This window comes from Rhinopithecus bieti, unplaced genomic scaffold (genome assembly GCF_001698545.2).
Source record: "Rhinopithecus bieti isolate Rb0 unplaced genomic scaffold, ASM169854v2 scaffold_3906, whole genome shotgun sequence".
Classification (NCBI taxonomy): Eukaryota; Metazoa; Chordata; class Mammalia; order Primates; family Cercopithecidae; genus Rhinopithecus; species Rhinopithecus bieti.
In genome coordinates this window covers 83,172-107,146 of record NW_016804230.1, presented here as the reverse complement: position 1 = coordinate 107,146, position 23,975 = coordinate 83,172, and the positions used below count along the sequence as shown (strand labels likewise).

General features: G+C 43.6%; 1 protein-coding gene across 1 annotated transcript in view; it reads left to right on the top strand.

Annotated features, from left to right (window-relative positions):
* SAP130 (Sin3A associated protein 130) overlaps positions 1–23,975 on the top strand; it is an 83,558-nt gene continuing 59,583 nt past the window's right edge. Inside the window, exons 1-7 of the mRNA XM_017867358.1 lie at positions 1–180; positions 975–1,092; positions 8,299–8,534; positions 9,659–9,817; positions 11,297–11,408; positions 12,942–13,066; positions 15,448–15,572. Coding sequence (XP_017722847.1) covers positions 109–180; positions 975–1,092; positions 8,299–8,534; positions 9,659–9,817; positions 11,297–11,408; positions 12,942–13,066; positions 15,448–15,572 — 947 coding nt within the window. The 5' untranslated portion in view covers positions 1–108. The remainder of the gene's footprint in view (positions 181–974; positions 1,093–8,298; positions 8,535–9,658; positions 9,818–11,296; positions 11,409–12,941; positions 13,067–15,447; positions 15,573–23,975) is intronic.

Genomic DNA, 23,975 nt, shown 5'->3' with positions numbered 1-23,975 from the left:
GGCCGGGTGTTGGGGTGAGTGGGGCCAGCGGGGCTGGACAGCGGCGGGCCCCGGGCGCCGCCGCCGCGATCCCTCCGCGCGCCCCCCGAGCGAATCGCCGCCGCCGAGATGGGCCCTCCGCGGCACCCCCAGGCCGGCGAGATAGAAGCGGGCGGTGCGGGCGGCGGGCGGCGGCTACAGGTAAAGAGCCACAGTGCTCGCCTTGTGGTCGGGTCCCCAGAACGCCAGTCCGCACCCCTACCCCGGAGACGGGGGTCTCGCATTCCGAGGTGTCTGGAAATCGGCATCCTCCCATCTCAGCGGGGGCTTCGCGGTGGGGTGGGGTTGCGGGCGAATCAGGGGAGATCGCTTGGCTCCTGGGGGAAAAGTGGGGGACGATTTTAGGGAAGATGGAGAAGGTGTAGGGTTCTCTGGCTCTGTGGGGGGTCTATGAAAGGGGAAGAAAAGGAAATCCGTAAATGGAGGCCTTTGCAGAGAAGCGTTGGAGAATTCCTTTTGCATCAGGTCTGAATGTAAAATATCCGATCCTTTCTTAGGGCTGGGTATCTTCCTCCGAATGTTCCTATGACATGCTAATCACAGTTCTGTTCACCTTGGTGTGAGGTTTGAGTGTTTCGAAGAGACATGCCATTTTCCATAAAACTTTACACAGAGAAATACACATGCATTGTGGTAATACCTGTCATGTGACTCTTGTACAGGATTCAATGGTGATTTTTTTAGCATGGCAATCCACAAGTATTTATGGAGGGGTATAGTACACGCCAGCTCCGTATAAACGATATTGGTAGAAAACTTAGGTAGTTTAGATAATGTCTGCATTTATATTGATCCCAAGTTATTGTTTTTAAATAAATGATGCAGCATTTGCTTTTCCAAGGGACTATCCCATAGGTACTAAAGATGCTTTAATTTCTCAGTATTGATTCAGATCTCAGAATCTAGTAATAACCATGTAACTGTATGTACTACAGGTGGAAATGAGTTCTCAACAGTTTCCTCGATTAGGAGCCCCTTCTACTGGGCTGAGCCAGGCCCCTTCTCAGATTGCAAACAGTGGTACTGCTGGATTGATAAGCCCAGCGGCTACAGGTAAGATATGTAATATTCTAATCTATTTCTTCCAACTTTAAGAATATTGCCAGTTTTCTAACTTAAACATTAGCAGATTCCTTCTAGGATTTTAGTAAATTCTTATTTCTTGAATTTGAAGGAAGGGTATGTTACTATTCTAATTTAAACAAGGCTTTTTTTCTTCCTGTTTTAACCACTTCATTCATATAGAGTACACGTGCAACTTACAGCAAAGCGTGCCTGTAAGAACTGTTTTTGAAATGCATTAATATATTCGTGTTTAATTAATGTCCAGGAGTATAGCATTAGTGCTGTGAGGGAGCCCAGAGTTTAAGGAACAGATCGTGCCTTTTAGGAGTTTATTATCAAGGAAAAGAAGTGGAAAACAAAGGATATGCGGTTTCCCTGTGGTGTCTGTGGGGGATTGGTTCCAGGACCCACCTCAGATACCAAAATCCATGATGCTCCACTTTGTGGTGTAAAATGGTATAGTGTATGTATAGATATTACCTGTATCTATCCTCCAGTATACTTTAAATCATCTCTAGATTACTTGTAATGCCTACTACAACGTAAATAGTATGTAGATAGTTGTTATACTATATTGCTAAGAGAACAATGAGAAGACAAAAAAGTCTGTATGTGCTTAGTACAGATGCAACCATATTTTTTTTCCCCCTGAATATTTAACATCCAAAGTTGGTTGAATTCACATCAGGGAACCCATGGATACAGAGGGCTGATTGTATGCACATAGATAAAACTTGGCTTTTCGTCTTGTGCCCTTTGAGTGGTAGAAATCAGTGGTTCTCAGTGACAGGTGTTTGGAGAGGTGGTTTTTCCTCCAGGGGAATACTTGGCAATATCTAAAGACAGTTTGGTTGTCACAACTAAACAGTGCTATTGGCATCTGATAGGTAGAGGCCAGGGATACTGCTTAACATCCTACAAGATAATGGGAAGCCCCCCACAACAGAGAAGTATCCAGTCTAGTCAGCAGTGCTGAAGTTGAGGAATTCCTTAAAATACTCTTTTTCTCTACGTATTAAGTAAATATATGACATTACAAAGTGAAATAAACTATTTTCTATTCCTTTCTCTTCACCACTCGATTCTGGTGTTCCTTATGGTAAATGATACCACTGTCTACTCATTGCTTAAACCAGTAGCTGAGGCTTTTTTTTTTTTTTTTTTGCAACAGGGTCTCACGCTGTCATTCAAGCGGGAGTACAGTGGCCTAATCACAGCTCACGGCAGCCTTGATCTTTTGGGCTCCCCAGCTTATTTTTTATTTTATTTTATTTTATTTTATTTTTTTGAGACAGAGTGTCACTCTGTGACCCAGGCTGGAGTACAGCAGCTCTATCTCAGGTCCCTGCGGTCTCTGCCTCCTGGGTTTAAGCGATTCTCGTGCCTCAGCCTCTGAGTAGCTGGGATTACAGACATGCGCCACCATGCCTGAGTAATTTTTTTTTTTCTTTTTTGTATCATTAGTAGAGACGGGGTTTCACTGTGTTAGCCAGGATGGTCTCCATCTCCTGACCTTGTGATCCACCCGTCTTGGCCTCCCAAAGTGCTGGGATTACAGGCATGAGCCACCATGCCCTATAAGTCTTTTCAGTAAAGTAGTGCTGGAAGATCACAACAACATTGTGGGAGGATAAAGGCCGGGCACAGTGGCTCATGCCTGTTATCCCAGCAACATGGAAGTCCGAGGCACGTGGATCGCTTCGAGCTCAGGAGTTCGAGATAAGCCCGGGCAACATGGCAAATCCCCATTTCTACAAAAAATACAAAAATTAGCTGGGGCCAGGCTAATTTTACAGTGGCTCATGCCTGTAATCCTAGCACTTTGGGAGGCTGAGATGGGTAGATCACCTGAGGCCAGGAGTTCAAGACCAGCTTGGCCAACATGGTGAAACCTGTCTCTACTAAAAATACAAAAATTAGCTGGGCGTAGTGGTGGGTGCCTGTAATTCCAGCTACTCGGGAGGCTGAGACAGGACAATCACTTGAACCTGGGAGACGGAGGTTGCAGTGAGTCAAGATCGCACCACTGCACTTCAGCCTGGGCAACAGAGCAAGACTCTGTCTCAAAAAAAAAAAAAAATAGCCAGGTATGGTGGCTCATGCCTATGGTCCCAGCTACTTGACAGGCTGAGGCAGGAAGATCACTTGAGCCTGGGAAGCGGAGGTTGCAGTGACCTGAGATCTTACTACTGCACCCCAGCCTGGGTGACGGAGTGAGATCCTGTCTTCAGGAAAAAAAAAAAACAGGAACTCATAACTCAGTAGTGAAAGACAGACAACCTGATTTTTTTTAAATGGGAAAATATTTGAGTAGATACTTCACCAGAAGAGCTAGATAAGTGCCAAAGAAGCACATGAGAAGATGCTCACCATTATTAATCCTCCGGGCAGTGCAATTTAAAACTGCTGAGAAACTACTACACATCCAGTAGAAAGACCGAAATTACAGAGACTGACAATACCACCCGTTGGTATGGTTGTGGCACAAATAGAACTCATGCTCTATTGTTGGGAATGCAAAATGGCAAGCCACTTCGAGAAACAGTTTGGCAATGTCTTATACAATTAAATATACACTTACCACAGCACTGAGCAATCTCATTCCCTGGGGGTTTATCAAAAGTAAATGAAAACGTGTGTTCATACAAGGACTTATACTCACATGTTCATAGACACTGTATTCATAATAGCCAAAACAGGGATCTCACCAAATGCGTATCAGATGGTGACTGGATGAGCAAATTGTTGTGTATCCATCCACGCAGTGGAATACTACTTGGCAATAGAAAGGACCAGACTACCGATACACACAACATTATGGATAAACCTCAGTAACGTTACGCTAAGGAGAGAATCCAGATACATAGGACTCCAGATGGTATGATTGTGTTCTATGAAATTCCAGAAAAGATTATACCATAGTGACAGAAAGCAGATCAGTGGTTTCTGGGGAATAGAGGTGGCAGAGAGGGAATTGACTACAAAGGGGTGTGAATGAACTTATGGAAGTAACAGGAAATGATCTGTGTCATGATTGTGTTATACCATTGTATACTTTTGCGAACATTTATCTCGTTACACAAAGAATTAGTGAATTTTATGTGTAAATTGTACCTCAGTAAAGCTAATTGATTAAAGTGGATGAAAGATAAACATGCACTTCACTAAAGAAGATATATATGAATGGGCTGTGATCACATAAAAAGATGTTCAACATTACTAGTCGTCATGGGAATGCTAATTAAAACTACAGGGAGACACACTGCAACCCACTAGAATGGCTGTATATCAAACGTGAATAAGGAAGAGGAGCAGCTGGAACTCTCGTACACTGCTAATGGGAACAGACAGTGCTACAGTCGCTTTGGAAATTACTTTGGCAAAGTTAAATACATACTTACCATTTGACCCAACCATTCTCCTCTTTGGTGTTACTGAGGATATTTGTAGAAAAATTACCAAACTTTTCTTGTAAAACAGTGGTGTTATTCTATGTAATTTATTCCCCAATGAAGAGGTTTTATAGATCAAAATTTTAAAATTCTGAATAACCTGGGAGAAAAGTCAAAATATAGCGAAAAGAAAATGTATATCAGTCTTTTCTTTCCTCTCGGTTTTTTTTTTTTTTTGTGTTGACGTCTCGCTGTGTCACCCAGGCTGCAGTGCAGTGGTGCAATCTTGGCTCACTGCAACCTCCACCTCCTGGGTTCAAGCAATTCTCCTGCCTCAGCCTCCCAATTAGCTGGGACTATAGGCGCCCACCACCACACCCAGCTAATTTTTGTATTTTTAGTAGAGACAGGGTTTCACCATGTTGGCCAGGTTGGTCTCAAACTCCTGACCTTGCGATCCGCCCGCCTCGGCCTCCCAAAGTGCTGGGATTACGGGCTTGAGCCATCGCGCCCGGCCTCATCAGTCTTTTCATCCAGCACTTGTACTTTCAGAAATTTTTTCCTGAAGAGATCTCTGGACAAGATTGTTGATAAAAGCAAAAATTTGGAAATAACCTAAAAGCCCATCAATGATACAGTGATTTTAAAAGCTATAGTACATCTATACAATAGAATCCCATTTCACCTTTTCTTTTTTTTTTTTTTGAGATGGAGTCTTGCTCTGTTGCCCAGGCTGGGGTGCATAATCTTGGCTCACTGCAACCTCTGCCTCCTGGGTTCAAGCGATTCTTCCGCTTCAGCCTCCTGAGTAGGTGGGATTACAGGCAACCACCATCATGCCCAGCTAATTTTTGTATTTTTGTAGAGACGGGGTTTCACCATCTTGGATGATGGTCTTGAACTCCTGACCTCAGGTAATCCACCTGCCTTGGCCTCCCAAAGTGCTAAGATTATAGGCAGGAGCCACTGTGCCCATCCCCGTTTCACCTTTGAAAAATCATGCAGTATTCTCTACTCAGTCATTCCACTCCTAGGTATATGTTGAGTAGAAGTGATACATATGTTTACCGGAAGACATGTACAGGAACATTACTAGCACTATTCAAAATAGGAAAAAACTGAAAACTATGTGAAGTGCCTCTTAAGAGTAAAATGGATCATTTGTACATTGCTTACATGTCATACTATATACAGCCTTGAGAATGAAAGAGCTACAGCTTTGTACACTAACATGGATGAATCTCATACCTGTAAGTTAAAGAGGCAAAGCACAATAGGGTGTATTTGTTATGAGTCTGTTTGTATCAAGTTCAAAAACAGACAATACTAATCTATAGTGTTACAAGGTAGAAGATTGCTTTCCTTGGGAGGATGGTGGCTAGAATAGGGCCAAACTAAGGGTCTCGGGGAGACCAATAATGTTTTCTATCTCGAGCGGGGTGCTATTTACTCAGGTTTATTCAGTTTATGAAAGTCCATTGAGCTGCATAACTAACGTTTGTGCACTTACCTTTATGAAGATCATACTTCAAGGAAAAAAAGTCAAATGAATAAAAACCCACCCAAAATTTAAAAGAGACGAGAACTGTCACCAAAACTTTTAAGTGTTGGTGCCTTTGTGGGGTAAGTTTGGGGACAACTTTACTTTGTTTATGGTACTCCAAATAATCTGCATTCTCTACATAAGTACATATCTTTATGCTCAGAAAAAAAAGAATATTAATATTTTGGAAAAATTATAGACAAATATGAGTTAATATTTTCACAAGCTCTTCCTTTATTACATTAGTATTGTTCTCTGATATTTTTCCACTTCATTTTTTTTTTTGACGCAGAGTCTTGCTCTTGTCCCCCAGGCTGGAGTGCGGTGGCGGGATCCCTCAACCTCCGCCTCCCAGGCTCTAGCGATTCTCGGGCCTCAGCCTCCTGAGTATCTGGGATTACAGGTGTGCACTGCCACGCCTGGCTATTTGTTGTATTTTTAGTAGAGACAGGGTTTCACCATGTTGGCCAGGATGATCTCGAACTCCTGACCTCAAATGATCTCCCCGCCTTGGCCTCCCAAGGTACTGGGATTACAGGCGTGTGCCATCACGCCCAGCCTCCACTTAATTTTTAAATATTTAATTTTTAAATAGGCTAGGTGCAGTGGCTCACACTTGTAATCTCAGCACTTTGGGAAGCCAGAGGTGGGAGGAACACTTGATCCCAGGTATTCAAGACCAGACTGGGCAGCACAGTGGAACTTTGTCTTCATAAAAGAATAAAAGAATTAGCCAGGGGTAGTGGTGTGTGCCTGTAGTCTTAGCTGCTTGGGCAGCTGAGGCAGAAGATCACTTGAGTCCAGGAGTTTGAAGCTGCAGTGAGCTGATATCTACTATGTTCCAGCCTGGAAGACAGAGTGAGACCTTGTCTCAAAAAAATTTTTTTAAATTAAAAAAAAACTGTTTAATATATTATGTCTTCTGGTAGTCCAAAACACCAAAAGAAAAAGAGCATACAGTGGAAAATATGTCTCCTATCTCTGTCCTTCAGTTTTGAAAAACTGTATGTTCTTAAAGTTAGGAACTGTACTTAAAATATCTTTTTTTTTAATTTTTTCTTTTTTTGAGACGGAGTCTCACTCTGTTACCCAGGCTGGAGTGCAGTAGTGCAATCTCGGCTCACTGCAACCTCCCGTCTCCTGGGTTCAAGCGATTCTCTTGCCTCGTCTTCCCGAGTAGCTAAGGTTATAGGTGTGTGTCACCACGCCTGGCTCATTTTTTTATATTTTTAGTAGAGACGGGGTTTCACCATGTTGATCAGACTGGTCTGGAACTCCTGACCTCAAATGATCCGCCCCTATTGGCTTTCCAAAGTACTAGGATTACAGGCGTGAGCTGCCGTGCCCAGCCCGCCACCACCTTTTTTTTTTTTTTTTTTTTTTTTGAGGCAGAGTCTCACTGTGTCATCCAAGCTGGAGTGCAATGGCACAATCATGGCTTGGCTTACTGCAGCCTTGACCTCCCAGGGTTAAGTAATCCTCCTCCCTCTGCCTCCAGCATAGCTGGGATTATGGGTGCATGCCTCCGTGCCCATTTAATTTTTATATTTTTTACAGAGATGGAGTCTTATTGTGTTGCCAAGGCTGGTCTTGAACTCCTGGGTTCAAAGGATCTGCTTGCCTTGGCCTCTGAAAATGCTAGGATTGCAGATGCAAGCCACTGCGCTAGCCATACTTTTTCTGTTTTGTTTTGTTTTGGAGACAGAGTCTTCCTCTCTCGCCCAGGCTAGAGTGCAGGGTGCAGTGACGCAATCTTGGCTCACTGCAACCTCTGCGTTTTGGGCTCAGGCGATCCTCCCACCTTAGCCTCCCAAGTAGCTGGGATTACAAAAAAAGGTGTTTTTTTGTGTTTTTTTTTTTTTGTTTTTTGTATTTTTAGTAGAGTTAGAGTTTTGCCATGTTGGCCAGATCTTTTTAATGTCAGGCTTTTATAACTTTTTAAGAAGATGTTTTAAATGAAATTGTCTTATATTCTGTATTGTACTTTTAACTATTTCAGCTCATTTTAGATGATTTTCAGGTAGTTTATTCATCAGGCTACAATATCCAGAATAAATTCTACATTCCACAGTTGTGGCTCTTCTGTCTGATGTCCATCAGGAGAATCCAGTGCCCAAATTGACCCTGTTAAGAAAACATCACAAGGAAGTGACCACTGTGTCAATCCTGAGGTTTAACTTCAGGTGCCACTCTTGTTTGTGCCGCTATCTTACATTGGGAGACTGTGACATACTGTCTCACTTTTAATGTCTTTACTAGTCAATGATGAATCTGGTCGAGATTCTGAAGTCAGTGCCAGGGAGCACATGAGTTCCAGCAGCTCCCTCCAGTCCCGAGAGGAGAAGCAAGAGCCTGTTGTGGTAAGGCCCTATCCACAGGTGCAGATGTTGTCTACACACCATGCTGTCGCATCAGCCACACCTGTTGCAGTGACAGCCCCGCCAGCACACCTGACGCCAGCAGTGCCACTTTCATTTTCGGAGGGACTTATGAAGGTAATGGAGAGGGTTAAAACTTCACACTGAACCAGAGCTCAAGACTGGCTAATCTTTATAACAATTTGTACAAAATCTTAGGCTGTATCTTAGGATCGTATTTCATTGTTTCTTTATGACCTATGAGTTCAGCACCTCTCTGTAACTCAGCCCTGATTTTCTGCAGTGCCTCGTCTTGTGCTGCTGGGCAGTTGGCATCACAGAATCTTTGCTGTTATCCATTTTGATACTGATATTATTCAACTTAATGGGCATGTTAAGTTAGATAAGGGAACCCTCTTTTTTTTTTTTTTTTTAAGCCAGTCAGATTTAGCAGTGGGGGCTTAATGACACTAATTTTTTTTTTTTTTTGAGACGGAGTCTTTCTCTGTCATCCAGGCTGGAGTGCAGTGGTGCAATCTTTGCTCACTGCAACCTCCACCTCCAAGGTTCAAGCAGTTCTCCCGCCTCAGCCTCCCAAGTAGCTGGGATTACAGGCACATGCCACCACGCCTGGCTAATTTTTGTATTTTTAGTAGAGACGGGATGTCACCATGTTGGCCAGGCTGGTCTCAAACTCCTGGCCTCAAGTGATCTGCCCACCTTAGCTTCCCAGAGTGCTGGGATGACAGGTGTGAGCCACCGCGCCCGGCTGACAGTGATGTTGTAAGTTCTGATAACCCAGTATCATGGGACCAACTGGAGTAGCACTCTTCCCTAAGGTCTGTTTTAGCAACTGGTTAATTTGGGGGTTTCTGAGAATATCGCCTGTGTGTTACCTGGGGGTTCTGTTTCAGTTACTGGGAGTTTTGTTCAATCCACCCAAACTTGGGAGGTGGCATCATGTAGAAGAAAGGGTGTGGGCTGTGAGCAATACAGCTCTGGGCTTTGTTCCCAGTTCTTCTTCTTACTGTGTGTGTGGCTTTGAGCAAGTCAGTTAGCCTTGCTTTGTATGTTTCTTTATCTGTGAAATAGAAATGCTAGTACTTCAATGGAAACACTGTGATGCTAATAGATAAAATGTGTAAAGCTTATGGCATGTTTCCTGGTACTCTCCAGGTTCGATTTGTGTACTCTTAATTCTGGATTGAGACGCATCACCAGTATGAGGCCATTGATATGTTTTGTGTGGTTTTCTGTTGCAGCCGCCCCCGAAGCCTACCATGCCTAGCCGTCCCATTGCTCCTGCTCCACCTTCTACCCTGTCACTTCCCCCCAAGGTTCCAGGGCAGGTTACCGTTACCATGGAGAGTAGCATCCCTCAAGCTTCAGCCATTCCTGTGGCAACAATCAGTGGACAACAGGTTTTTCTTCCTTTTAATTTGCTGATTTTCAACTGAAATGCCAAACTATTGATCATGATTTATTGAATGCTAGCAGTACATTAGGTATGGTAATAAAAAAAGATGAAACACTCACTGATACCCGCAAGGGAAGGTAGTAGGTTTGAGAGAGAAGGATAACTGTAGGGAGTAGAAGCCAGTATCCATAGTGGTCATTTAGCTAGAATTTGTTGAGCAGCTACTAGCTGCTCGATTCGACCCTCAGTGTGATATATAAATCTGGATAAAACAGCCCGTGTCCTTGAGTCCGGAGTGTGGTTTGTGTTTGGTTTTAGCGTCAAGAACAGCCTCCCAGGGGTAGTGGTGGACAGTGCTTCTCTGTGGTTTCTCTGAGGAGAGCAGATGTGCATCTTTTGGGGTACTGGTAGGTTACCTCAAACAGTGCTCTAGTTGCAAACTTTTTTTTTTTTTTTTTTTGGAGAGGGGGCAGAGTCTTACGCTGTCACCCAGTGGTGCGATCTTGGCTCACTGCAACCTCCACGTCCCGTGTTCAAGCGATTCTCTTGTCTCAGCCTCCCGAGTAGCTGAGATTACAAGCGTGCGCCACCACGCCTGGCTAGTTTTTTTATTTTAATAGAAACGGGGTTTCACCATGTTGGCCAGGCTGCTCTCCAACTCCTGACCTCAAATGATCCACCCGCTGTGGCCTCCCAAAGTGCTAGGGTTACAGGCATGCACCACTGCACCTGGCCTTAGTTGCGAACATTTATTTTGAAGTCTTCTGTTTTAAGGTTTTTTTTGTGAAATTTTGCTATCCTATTCTGCTGTGTACTTGATTAATTAAATATTTAAAATTTTTACCTGGGGAAAAAAACTAAATCTAAAACTTTCCCTTCACGTTTTCAAGAAAATTTATATTCCAAAGAGGTGTACTGTGTTTTTTCCTTTTGTCATACTGCTGAGTACTCTCAGAAGTACCAGAACCCTGAGCTGAGAAGCACTGTTCTCTGTGGTTTGGGAGAATGTGAGTAAGGGACATTTCAGGGTTGAGCTGAAGAACTGGTAGGGGAGCACCTGTTGGATGCTAACTGACATTTACTTAGAAACGACAAAGCTTAAAGAATGGATGAATGCGGTGGTATGTGAAGGAAATTGTGAGAATGGGAAAAAATAAGCATTTGGCCAGGACAGAAAAAACAAGTGTGAAAGGTAATATCACAGATGAGAGTTTCTAAAAGTAGATATCAAAGGATGTTATCTGTTATTATTTGGGCCTGCAGCAGTTGTGGGGTCCTCATACTTCTCACATGCCTGTTAGCACAGTTCATTATACAGTATGGCATGTAAAAGTAGCTCAAGCTAAATGTCCTTAGCCCTTTCCCTTGGGATGCTCACTATCTAAAAGAAAAAACCTGACCCACATTTGGAGGCAGGTGACTTCCTAGAGGCAATGGCTAAGACCAAACATGTGAAAATAACATTCTATCCTCTTTCTTTCAGGGCCATCCCAGTAACCTGCACCACATCATGACTACAAACGTGCAGATGTCTATCATCCGCAGCAATGCTCCTGGGCCCCCTCTTCACATTGGAGCTTCTCATTTACCTCGAGGTAACGACTTGCAAGTTTTGTTCAGACTCTCAAAATGCAGTAGCAGATATACATTTGGTAAAATATATAACAGAATGTATCTAGAATCAGCTTGTTAAAGTTGCGGGACAACAGTCTGCAGAATCGTGAACCAAATAAACCTCTTTTATTTAAAACGAAAAAAAGGTCAGGTGCTGTGGTTCATGTCTATAAACCCAACACTTTGGGAGGCTGAGGTGGTAGGTTCACTTGAGTTTGGGAGTTCGAGACCAGCCTGGGCAACATGGCGAAACCCTGTCTCTGCGAAGATACAAAAAATTAGCCAGGTGTGGTGGCATGTGTCTGTAGTCCCAGCTATCAGGAGGCCGAGATGAAAGGATGGCTTGAGCCTGGGAGGCAGAGGTTGAAATGAGTTGAGATTGCGCCGCTGCACTCCAGCCTGGGTGACAGAGTGAGAACCTGTCTCAAGAAAAAGAAAAAAAAATTGCAAGACAGTGGAATAAACTTAGAGCAATCCATGTTTTTAGCATGGTTTAATATGTGCTTATTATAGTTACATTAGAAGTGTGTATACTTAGGCAATTAAAATGTTTAATATGGTCTAAAATTGTCCTTTATATTGAGAAACTCCCCAAGCTTTGATAATTTCAACATGGTCTTTATTATTATTAGACTGCTTATCTGCAACATGGTCTTCATTTTTAATACATAAGTCACAAATACTAATACTGAATATTTTTTAAGTTCAAAGATGATCTTTACCGAGTTTTTTAACTTACGTAACAATAAGATGATGATGATAGTTATTTGTTGAGACGGGGTCTCACTGTGTTACCCAGGCTGGTCTCAAACTTCTTGGGCACAAGCGATCTTCCCGCTTTAGCCACCTGAGTGGCTGGGACTACAGGTGTGAGCCACTACACTGGCTGAGTAATTTATTTTTACACTTAAGTTATAGTAGGTTGTGAGGTAATAAATGAGTTTTGACTAGAAAATTTTACCTTTTATTGGAGAGTGTGAAACAGTTGGAGATTGTTGGCAAAATCAAGTTAGCACACATAAGACCAGGTTTGCTTGGTTATAGCATAACTCAGTGTTTCTGCACATGTGGTCCACAGACCCACAGGGGGTCTGCTGGGTGAAAACTGCAGGGTTAGGGTTGAAGTTAGAGTTCATAATGTGTCCGTTTTGCAATGTTGACGTCTGCTCTAATGGAACAAAGACAGTGGAAGGCAAAGTACCCGAGCCCTTGTCAGAGCTGAGGCAGTGGCATCACACTGCTGTTCACTGTGTGCTTTACCACTGTGCACACTTGCAGTTACCAGAAACAAAAAGCAGCAGCTACTTTCACTTAAGATTGTCTGTGAAGAGGCAATATAAATTATTAAATCTTTTGAATATACATTTTCTTTGTTTCCTCTGTGATGAAATGGGAAGTATACATACCATACTTCAGCTCTATACTGATTTACTATCTGAGTTTTAGGAAATATATTGATTATTTTCCTAGGGAGTATAACTCGAATAAATATAATAAACACTTTTGTTTTTCAGGTGCAGCTGCTGCTGCCGTAATGTCCAGTTCTAAAGTAACCACAGTCCTGAGGCCGACCTCGCAGCTGCCAAATGCTGCTACTGCTCAGCCAGCAGTGCAGCACATCATTCACCAACCAATCCAGGCACGTCGGCGCCCGGGGTGCATGAAGGGCTGCATGAGAGTTATTCACTCCACTAGGCGCTAGGCACATCCTTGACCTCAGGGACTTCCCATCGAGTTGCCAAGACATAGGGAAGTTTGAAAGATGCACAGTATCATGTGGCAAGCTGTAAGAACGCAAAGGAGAGGTCATGGGAAGGCTTCCTGTTGGAAAGGCTGTGCTAATGAGGAATCAGAGAAGTGAAGAGGAAATGAAGGGGGAGATGAACAGCAGCAAGGAGGGAGTGATGGTTGTAGACAGCAGGTAGTAAAGGCTGGCTAGGATTGAGGGATTTTGATTTGGTTTGGGGGGATCTGTGGACTCCTAAAAGTTATGCATATTTGTATGTTTGTTCCAAGAGCATGGTCCATGCCATTCAGGTTTTTGTTTAAGGAAGTCTATGGCTTCATTACTACTGAAGTATAATATATTTGCAGGAAATATAGTATCTATAATTTGGGTTCTCTAGGATATGGAATATAAACTAGACTTTTTATGTACAGTAGAGAGCCACTGCCTTTTTTTGTTTGTTTTTGTTTTTTTGAGACAGAGTCACTCTGTTGCCCAGGCTGAAGTGCAGTGGTACGATCCCAGCTCACTGCAACCTCCGCTTCCTGGGTTCAAGTGATTCTCCTGCCTTAGCCTTGCAAGTACTTGGGACTACAGGTGTGTACCACCATGCCTGGCTAGTTTTTATACTTTTAGTAGAGACAGGGTTTCACCCTGTTGGCCAGGCTGGTCTCAAACTCCTGACCTCAAGTGATCTGCCTGCCTCAGCCTCCCAAAGTGCTAGGATTACAGGCGTGAGCCACTGTGCCCGGCCAAAAATAATTTTTTTTTTTAACACAATCGCTTTGTGTATCATTGAAGTAATATTGTTGAAAGATGAGATTAGGCCGGACCCAGTGGCTCATGCCTGTAATCCCAGTATTTTGGGAGGCCAAGGTGGATAGGTTGTCTGAGATCAGGAGTTTGAGACCACCTTGGACAACGTGGTGAAACCCCGTCTCTACTAAAATGTCAAAAAATTAGCCGGGCATGGTGGCACGCGCCTGTAATCCCGGCTACCTGGGAGGCTGAGGTGGGAGAATCACTTGAGTCCGAGAGGCAGAGGTTGCAGTGAGCCAAGATCGTGCCATTGCACTCCATCTGGGGCGACAGAGTGAGACTCCAATCTCACAAAAAAGAAGAAAGATAAGATCAATCTAGCTGAATCACATACAGGAGGTCTGTCCCCTTAAGCACTTTGAGGGGAGAGACACATGTATGAAACAACTGGGTTTAAGATAATAAGGAAGAGTCTTGATTGTGACACTGGGTAGTATCTGTCTAGCCTGCAGCTTTCAAGATAAAATAAAAGACCTTTCTGGTCAGGAAAACAGAGTCGGAGGAGTATTAGGCATCTAGTAATATACGTGATACATATGAAGAGATAGAGGGAGACGAGAACCAAGACCAGGAGCTCCCGAGTGAGGAAGCTGGTGCTGTAGCCTTAGTGTAAGACACGCACCTGCACTTGGTAGGAGCAGCAGGTAAAAGGGCTGCAGACGAAAATCAAGGATGAGGAATGGGCAGAGCTCGGCCATTTAGATGCATGTTTCAGGGTTGAGAGCGAGGGAAGAATCAGAACTCAAGTGATTCGAAGAATAATGGTGGATATGTGGATGAAGCCCAGTGTGGAGCTCGTTTTTCAGAGGAAGATTTCACACATAAGTGTGATAAGGGTACTCTGTCCATGTGAAAACGTCGAGAAAGCATGTGGGCACCCTGAACCATTACCTAGAAAAGAATACTGTTACTCTGAGTTGCTCTTGTACTTGCTAACGTAGATGGCCTGAGAGCCAACAGCTCTATTCAGCAACTGAGTAGGCCCTCTGTGGAGGTGTTGGGTTGGATGGCAGCATACAATGTCTACACCAGGAGCAACAACAGACCTGTGGCAACTCTAGATTGAAGGGTGAGGTCCCAGTGGTACCAAGAGTAGGGCAGAATTTTGACTCCAATCACATTTGCACGGGAGGGACTCATGTACTGTTCAATCAAAACGAGATTTTTTTTTTTTCCCAAAACATTTGTCAATGTTGTCTTAATAAGGGATCACCTGACCTCAGGTGACCCGCCTACCTCACTGTCCCAAAGTGCCGGGGTTACAGGTGTGAGCCACCGCGCCTGGCCTGGCTCTTGGTCTTATAACAACCTATCTGAAAAGAGAATTCCTTAATTGGAATGGTGAGAATTTATTTTTACTTGGGCAGAAACATACTTATCTGTAGGCTCAAGTTTCAAATTACACATTTAGTATTTGGCTTCCTATATTTTATTTTATTTTTGTTTTAAATGAACTGTTTTTTCTCTTTTGGTAGTCTCGGCCACCTGTGACCACCTCCAATGCCATCCCTCCTGCTGTGGTAGCAACCGTCTCAGCCACCAGAGCTCAGTCTCCAGTCATCACTACGACAGCGGCACATGCTACTGACTCAGCACTTAGGTATACACGGGGAGGATGAAGCTTGAACCTTCCTGCCTCCTCCTCCGCCTCCTCCACTCTTTTTTCTTTCATTCCTTCATTTAAGTGAATATTTATTGAGTGGCTTTTTCTTTAATGAGCTATGTAGTGTTCTAAATCCTGGGGCTAAAGCTGTGAGCAAAGAAATTCCTGCCCACACAGAGCTTCTGTTTTTAGGGGCTGGAGAGACACAATAAATATGTAGGTTTTTAGATGGTGAAAAGTGCTTTGGAAAAAATAAGGGTAAAAGGGATTGGGAGTGACAGGGTGGGTGGTGCAGGGGACTTACAGTTTCATGTAATGTGGTCGGAGAGAGCTTTGTTGATAATACATTTGAGTAGAAAATGAAAAGATGCAATGAAGTGAGTGAGCTGTGTGGTTATCTGAGAGAAGAGTACTCTAGGCAGTGGAATACTAGGAAGTGCAAAGGCTCCAAGACAGGATTCTGTTTGCCACTTACAAGGAGCACCAGTGAGGCCAAGGTGGCAAGAGTTAGGTTTGGGAGGTAGCAGGGTCTCCAGATCACATAGGCCCTTAGGAGCCACGCTAAGGACATGGACTCGGCTGGGGCATGATGGAAAGCCTTAGCAGAATTTTCAGCAGAGCAATGCAATGATCTGAAGTTTCATTTGGTTCAGCCTGGTTGCTGGATAGAATAGGCTATGGAGAGGCCAAGTTAGAAGCAGAGGTTGGGTAGAAGGGTATAGCCAGCATGTAGTAGAGATGAAGATGGATGTAGAAAGACATGGTTAGATTCTGGGTAGATCATTATTATTTTTTGGAGGGAGGGTCTCGCCCTGTCACCCAGGCTGGAGTACAGTGGCATGATCATGGCTCACTGCAGCCTCAAACTCTCAGGCTCAGGTGATCCTCTTGCCTCAGCCTCCCAAGTAGCTGGAACTCCAGATGTGCACCACCATGCCTAACTAATTTTTTTATTTTCTTGTAGAGACAGGTTCTCACTTTGTTGCCCAGATTGGTCACGAACTCCTGGGCTCAAGTGATCCTCCTGTCCCCATAAGTGCTGGGATTACAGCATGAGCCACCATGCCTGGCCCTGGGTAGATTTTGAAGGATAGAGTCAGGCAGATTTCTGAGGAATCACTGGAGCAGGGGGCGGGGGTATGGGAGTGTGAGAAGGAGAGGAGTCAGGATTATTTATTTGACAGTACTAGTTGGCCTATACACCTAACAGAGTGGAGGAGAGTGGGATTTTTGAGAAAGGAGTTTTATACTTTGATTTTAGGCATTTGAAGGTTGTGATGGCAAGATATAGTGGCTCGTGCATGTAATCTCAGCACTTTGGGAGGTTGAGGCAGGAGTATCACTGGAGTCCATGAGTTTGAGACCAGTCTGGGCAACATAGGGAGATCCCATCTCTATAAAAAATAAGCAAGTAGCCAGGCATGGTGGTGTGTACCTGTGGTCCCAGCTACATGGGAAGCTGAGGTGGGATGATCGCTTAAGCCCTGGAGGTTGAGTCTATAGCAAGCTGTGATCGTGTCACTGCATTCCAGCTGGGGCAACAGAGCCAGACCCCATCTCCACCAAAAAAAAGGAAAAGGATTTAGGCTGGGTGCAGTGGCTTGTGCCTGTAACCCTGATGCTCTTGGAGGCCAAGGTGGGAGAATCACTTGAGTCCAGGAATTCAAGACCAGCCTCAGCAACATACCAGTATCCCACTTCAATAAATAAAAAATAAAAAATAAAAAAAAAAGATAAGCATGGTGGCATGTACCTCCAGCCCTAGGTACTTGGAGGCTGAGGTGGGAGGATCGTATGACCACAGGAGTTTGAGACCACATGAGCTATGATTGTGCCACTACTCTTCTAGCCTGGGCGACAGAGCAAGATCCTGTCTCTAAAAAAAACGAAGCAAAGAAGATTTGCAGAGCCATACAGGAATAAAGTCTGGTTGGTGAGGGATGATCTTAAAGGCTTTTTGTGAGTGACACAATCAGGGATGACATCATGCTGTTTTTCCTCATGATCTCCAAGTCACATTACAGGGCGGTTGGGGAGGGCCGTTGATTCTTGCCGTGGGTTATATTGAGGGAAGGGAGTCTTTGGCAATAGCGCAGACAAGAAGGGATTTACTGAATCAAAGCAAGGATAGTAGGTTGGAGAGAGGAGCCGTTAGAAGCTAGGGAGGCACCACTGGGACCTGTCAGCTGGAAGCTGGGCAGAGTGGTGAGGAAGAAAGGAATTGGAGATGTCTCTTTGGTTTCCTCCTTACTTGTCCTAGTAAAAGGAAAAAGGAGAACAAGGGAAGGAAAGCAGGTTTTAGAAGAGATTGAACTTTGGGATACTGAGTTTATCTGTGGAACAACCAAGTGGCTGTTGTCAGTATGTGGTTGAAGAGGTGTCTGTGCTAGAGATAATGGGTTTAGGAGTGATCAATGCGTGGGCCACAATGAAAGCCTTCAGGTGTCTATCCAAGGGTACTAGAGGGTGAGAAGAGAAACTAGAACAGAATTCTGAAGAAAATTATATTTAAATGAATAGCAATGCCTAGAACTTATCTTTAGCCATTAGCTCTATTATTTACTTGTGTGACATTAAGCAGGTTTTCAATTCCCCTGATCCTTTGTTCTGTCTTCAATAAAAGGGATACTTTACTTTGTGGCAGTTATTAATAAATGTGTTACCTGAGGTACAAAGAGACAGAACCACCCAACATAAAATAGACTACTTGTTGCTCATTTTAACTTTATGAAAGTTAATATATTCAGGTGGTTTGAGGAAATTCACAAAGTATAAACAGATATACAGTCATCTCTATCTATGGGGTCTTGGCTCCAGGAGCCCCTGCAGATGCTGAAATCCAAGGATGCTCAAGTTCCTTCATATAAAGTAGCATAGTATTTGCATATAACCTACGCGCCTCCTCCCATGTACTCTAAGTCATCTCCAGGTTACTTAGAGTGCCTATTATGATGCCTACACATCACCTCATTCATGTGGATTCTGTGTAGCACTCGGTGCTCAGCTAATTCAAGTTTTGCTTTTTGGAATTTGGGGAAATTGTTTTCCCCTTGAATATTTTCAGTCCATGCTTGGTTGAATCCATAGATGTGGCACCTATGGATACAGAGAGCCAACTGTATGATGAAAACTAGGGGTAGGCTTTTGATTTTATTTTTTGGCTTTTATTTTAATCATATTGTCAAAGTATCTTTTCCATTGTGTTGAATGTTTTAATGAAAACTGGATACTGAATTTTGTTGAATGCATTTTAGCATTCACTCATACAACACTAGCAATATACTGCAAGTGGTGAATTAAACAGACAAAACCCTAATCAGATGATTTTCTCTTTATATCTACAATTACAATAAATTCCTAATGTCTAACTTTTTTTGAATTCTGCAGATAGAAATTTTTCAACAGACCAATTTCCATAGAAGAAATAGAAAAAATTTTAAGCACTATCTCTCACAGAAGCACCAGATCCAGCTGGTTTCATAGAATTCTTTTTTGAGACAAGGTCTTGCTCTGCCAGCCAGGTTGGAGAACAGTGGCTCAGTCACGGCTCACTGCAGCCTCAACCTCCTAGGCCCAAGTGATCCTTCTACCTCAGCCTCCCAAAGCTGCGACTATGGGCACGTGCCACCGTGCACCATGCCTGGCAAATTTTAAAATGTTTTGTAGAGACAGGGTCTCCCTATGTTGCCCAGGCTGGTATCAAACTCCTGGGCTCAAGCGATCTACCTGCCTCGGCCTCCCAAAGTGCTGGGATTACAATTGTGAGCCTCCACACCCAGCCTTGGTTTCATAGAATTCTACCAAACCTTCAAAGGGCCAGATAAAGCAGCAATAAAGAAATTGGTTCAAGGTATAGAGAAAATAGTAAACTTCCAGAAAAATAAAAGTCATATCTTAATTTTTCTGCTAAATACATTCAGTCTGTCAGTTCTTTGACCCTTGTCTTTTCAGTCATTACTTGGTTGAAAGAAATTGATTTCCTATCACTTTCTTCAAAAAGGACATATCTTAAAGCACCAATATTTTGAAATTTTACATGCTGAGAATCATTTCCCAGTTATACTTAGGCAATAGTTTGGCTGATTAAGTGTTTTTTTATTTCTATATTCTTTCCATGACTACTTGATGGGTAGTTTTTCCTGTGTCTTCTAGATCTGGATGTTACTGCACAGAGTCTGTTTTTTTTTTTTTAACCCCTTACAAAGGCCCTAGCCTTTTTGCCTCATTGCCTGATTCTTTTCATTGAATATCAGCAAATTTAATGGCATTTATTTTGTAATGACCATTATTTATGGTTTTGTTCTAAACATGGTGTGCCTTTTCAATCTGTAGCATAAAACTGTATCTATTGGCCGGGCACCGTGGCTCATGCCTGTAATCCCAGCACTCTGGGAGGCTGAGGCAGGCAGATCACTTGAGGTCAGGAGTTTGAGATCAACCTGGCCAGCATGGTGAAACCTTGTCTGTCAGCTGGGCATGGGGCCGGACGCCTTTAATCCCAGCTACTTGGAAGGCTGAGGCGGGAGAATCACTTGAACCCGGGAGGCAGAGGTTGCAGTGAGCCAAGATTGCGCCACTGCACTCCAACCTGGGCAACAGAACGAGACACCGTCTCAAAAAAAAAAAAAAGAAAGAAAAGAAAATAAAACTGTAATTATGAACAGTTTTGTGAGTCATATCTTTTTTTTTTTTTTCCTTTGGGGACCTAGTCTTGTACTCTGTTGTCCAGGCTGGAGTGCAGTGGCGCAGTCTTGGCTCACTGCAATCTCCGCCCCCTGGGTTCAAGCGATTCTTCCACCTCAGCTTGCCGAGTAGCTGGGATTACAGGCACCCACCACCACCCCGGCTAATTTTGTATTTTGGTAGACACGGGGGTTTGCCATGTTGGCCAGGCTGGTCTCGAACTCTTGACCTCAGGTGATTCGCACGCCTCAGCCTCCCAAAGTGTTGGGATTACAGGCGATTCCTAAGTGTTGAATCTTTTTGCACTCCTGTGTCATTTTTTTAACTGTTCCCTTTAATGTTGTTTTCATAGTCTTCTCCATCCTTGACTGCATTTTCAGCTTTGTCTCTCATGTTCCACTTCTAATTTTGCCTTCATTCTTGAAACTGCTGAACAGTTGCCTTCTGTTTCTCTCGAGCTCTGCCTATATATTTTGTCTTCTTCTGTTGTTCTCTCATCATTTCCACTGAGCTCTTAGTCTTTGCTTTGTGTTTCCATTTCATAGAAGTGGTTACTTCATTAAGGTTTAAATTCATGGTACAGTGTTCATCTGCGTAGTGAAAGCACTTCTGGTGTTTCGTTCCACCTTTTGTCTTTTAGCGTCTTTAAACAGATGCTGTTTTAGATCTTTTCTGAGTATTCATCTTTGATTGGATTGACTTTATTCTGGATCCCCTATTTGTAATTGGTTCTTACTGTAGCCTGGACTATTTACTGGGTTTGGAGAAATTTTCCAAATGACTCAGTGTCCTGCGTTTGAAATTTGTTGGCCATTACTTCATTCCTGTCAGTGCAGATAGACCACTTAAAATGGCAAAGCCTCTCTTCCCTAGGTCTCCCGCACGCTGTTCCCCATAGATGGGGCTTTTCTGTGTCTGTGTGATTCCTGGTTTAACCCTAGATCCTTTGCTTTTTAACCCTTGGAACTGTTCCAGATGCTGCTCCACTGCCAGCTCCATTCCTGCTGTTACACAAAGATTTTGGTTTTCTCTGTCAGTTTGTGCTCCTTATTTTGGAGCATTACACTTCATTACTGGATTTTATCCCCAGAGTTAGAGCCCCAGAAATTCTCTCTTCAGGCTGGGGAGGGTGGCTCATGTCTGTAATCCTGGCACTTTGGGAGGCTGAGGCAGAAGGATTGTCTGAGCCCAGGAGTTGAAGACCAGCCTGAGCAACATTGTGAGAACATAGTGAGACTCTATCCCTTTTTTTTAAAAAAAAGAAAAAAAGAAAGCAATCCTTCCTTCATTGGCTCCTGAGTCTCTGGTTATCCCTACCTTTGGCAGTTCTTCTGTCCTGTGGTTTGAGATTTCAGATGTCTCCTAATTTTGCGAAAAGAGGATACTATATTTCCCTTTTTTGTTTTACTATTCTCTGAGAGGAGAAGGAGAAAATACCACACTGGCAGTCTCTGCCTACAATACCCTTGTCCTCCAAATAAGCCAGTCATACAAGGACCTATCTGAACACTGGAGGATAATCACAAGTCCGTTTATCATTTAACCCCCATATTTTCTGTAGATGTCAGATCACTGAATTGGGGCTCTATCCTTGGAGTTGCCTTTCAGACTGTTAACAAAAATTTTAAAAAGCTGATTTATGGGAGAAGTACACAATTGGGTATCCCTAAACCAAAATCCATAATAAGCCAAAATCTGAAACTGAGCACTGACATGACACTCAAAAGAAATGTTCATTGAAGCATTTCTGCTTTTTGGATTGGGGATGCTGAGTCAGTAAGTATATAATTCCAAAATCCGAAGCACTTCTTATCCAGAACGGTTTAGATAAGGTATATTCAACCTGTAATATGGTGAGTAAGACAACAGACTAGGGAGCACTTTCTGAATGACCTTACTCCCTCTGACTGTTTTTGGTATGTGTAGATGAGTCAGTATGAACCTGTCAATGTTAAATATTCAGACTGGATTTTTTTTGTTGTCGTTTGTTTTTGTTTTGGAGACAACGTCTCACTCTGTCACTCAGGCTGAATCACAACTTGATGCCCATCTATAGTCCCAGGTACTCAGGAGGCTGAGGTGGGAGGATACCTTGAACCCCAGAGGTCAAGGTTGCAATGGCGCGATCACAGCTCACTGCAGCCTTAACCTCTGAGCTTCAAGCTATCCTCCCGCCTCAGCCTCCTGAGTACCTGGGACTATAGGTGTATGCCAAGATGCCTGGTTAATTGTTTTATTTTTCATAGAGACTGGGCCTTGCCATGTTGCTCAGGCTGGTCACAAATTTCTGGGCTCAAGCAGTCCTCCTGCCTCAGCTCCCAAAGTGCTAGGGCTGTGTGAGCCTCTGCTCCCATCCTCAAAATGTTTTAATCAAAGTCTCTTTCTTTTGCTCCCAGTGCCCCAAATTGGGCTAGTGAGAACCCCTTTGAGCTGGCTCAAATGTCTTTTTTTTGAGACCCTCTCATCTGTTGCCCAGGCTGGAGTGCAGTGGCACAGTCTCAGCTCACTGTAACCTCTGCCTCCTGGGCTCTCAAGTGATCTTCCTGCTACGGCCTCCCAAGTAGCTGAGACTACAGGTGTGTGCTACCACGCCCAGCTAATTTTTATATTTTTAGTAGAGGTGGAATTTCGCCATGTTGCCCAGGTCAATCTTGAACTCTTGGACTTAAGCAGTCTGCCTGCCTTGGCCTCCCAAAGTGCTGGGATTACAAGCGTGAGCCACTGTACTGGGCCTGGCCCAAGTTTCCTTTTGATGACTCCTGTTAACCTTTGAGTACTTTATTCTTTTTGATACATGATGTATCAGGCTTTCTCCTGTTTTGTTTTGTTTTGTTTTGTTTTGTTTTGTTTTCAAGTTTTCAAATCAGCCATTTCTCCTTGGTTCTCTTTAGTGGAGAGTAGTATTTGTAACCCAAGTTCTGGGTGTTAAAAGTGTTCGTTGTTTCTGGTGTGTCATTGCTTTTGGGCTCTTCTGGTGACAGAGGTACTCAGCATAGTAAAGATAGTCATGTCTTCCTGCTGATATTTTCCTCTTTGTTTATTTTATTTTATTTATTTTTTGAGACAAACTCTTGCTGTGTCACCCAGGCTGGAGTGCAGTGGAATCAGCTCACTGCAACCTCTGCCTCCCAGGTTCAAGCCATTCTTCTCCCTCAGCCTCTGGAGTAGCTGGGACTATAGACATGTACCACTGCACCCGGTTAATTTTGTATTTTCAGTAGAGATGGGGTTTTACCATGTTGGCCAGGCTGGTCTCGAAATCGATCCACCTACCTCAGCCTCCCATAATGCTGAGATTACAGACCTGAGCGACCACATGTTTTAAAATCTTATGTTAATTCAAAATTTTGGGCTGGGCACATTGGCTCACACCTGTAATCCCGGCACTTTGGGAGGCTGAGGCGGGTGGATCACGAGGTCAAGAGATCAAGACCATCTTGGCCAATATGGTGAAACCCTGTCTCTACTAAAAATACAAAAATTAGCCAGGCATTGTGGCACGCTCCTGTAGTCCCTGCTACTCGGGAGGCTGAGGCAGGAGAATTGCCTCTACCTGGGAGGCAGAGGTTGCAGTCAGTTGAGATCATGCTACTGCACTCCAACCTAGCGACAGAGTGAGACTCCGTCTCAGGAAAACAATTTTTTTTTTTCACTCCTTCACTGGTAATGGACACATATTGGTATTTACAGATGAAATTTAACATTAGAGTTGTTTTC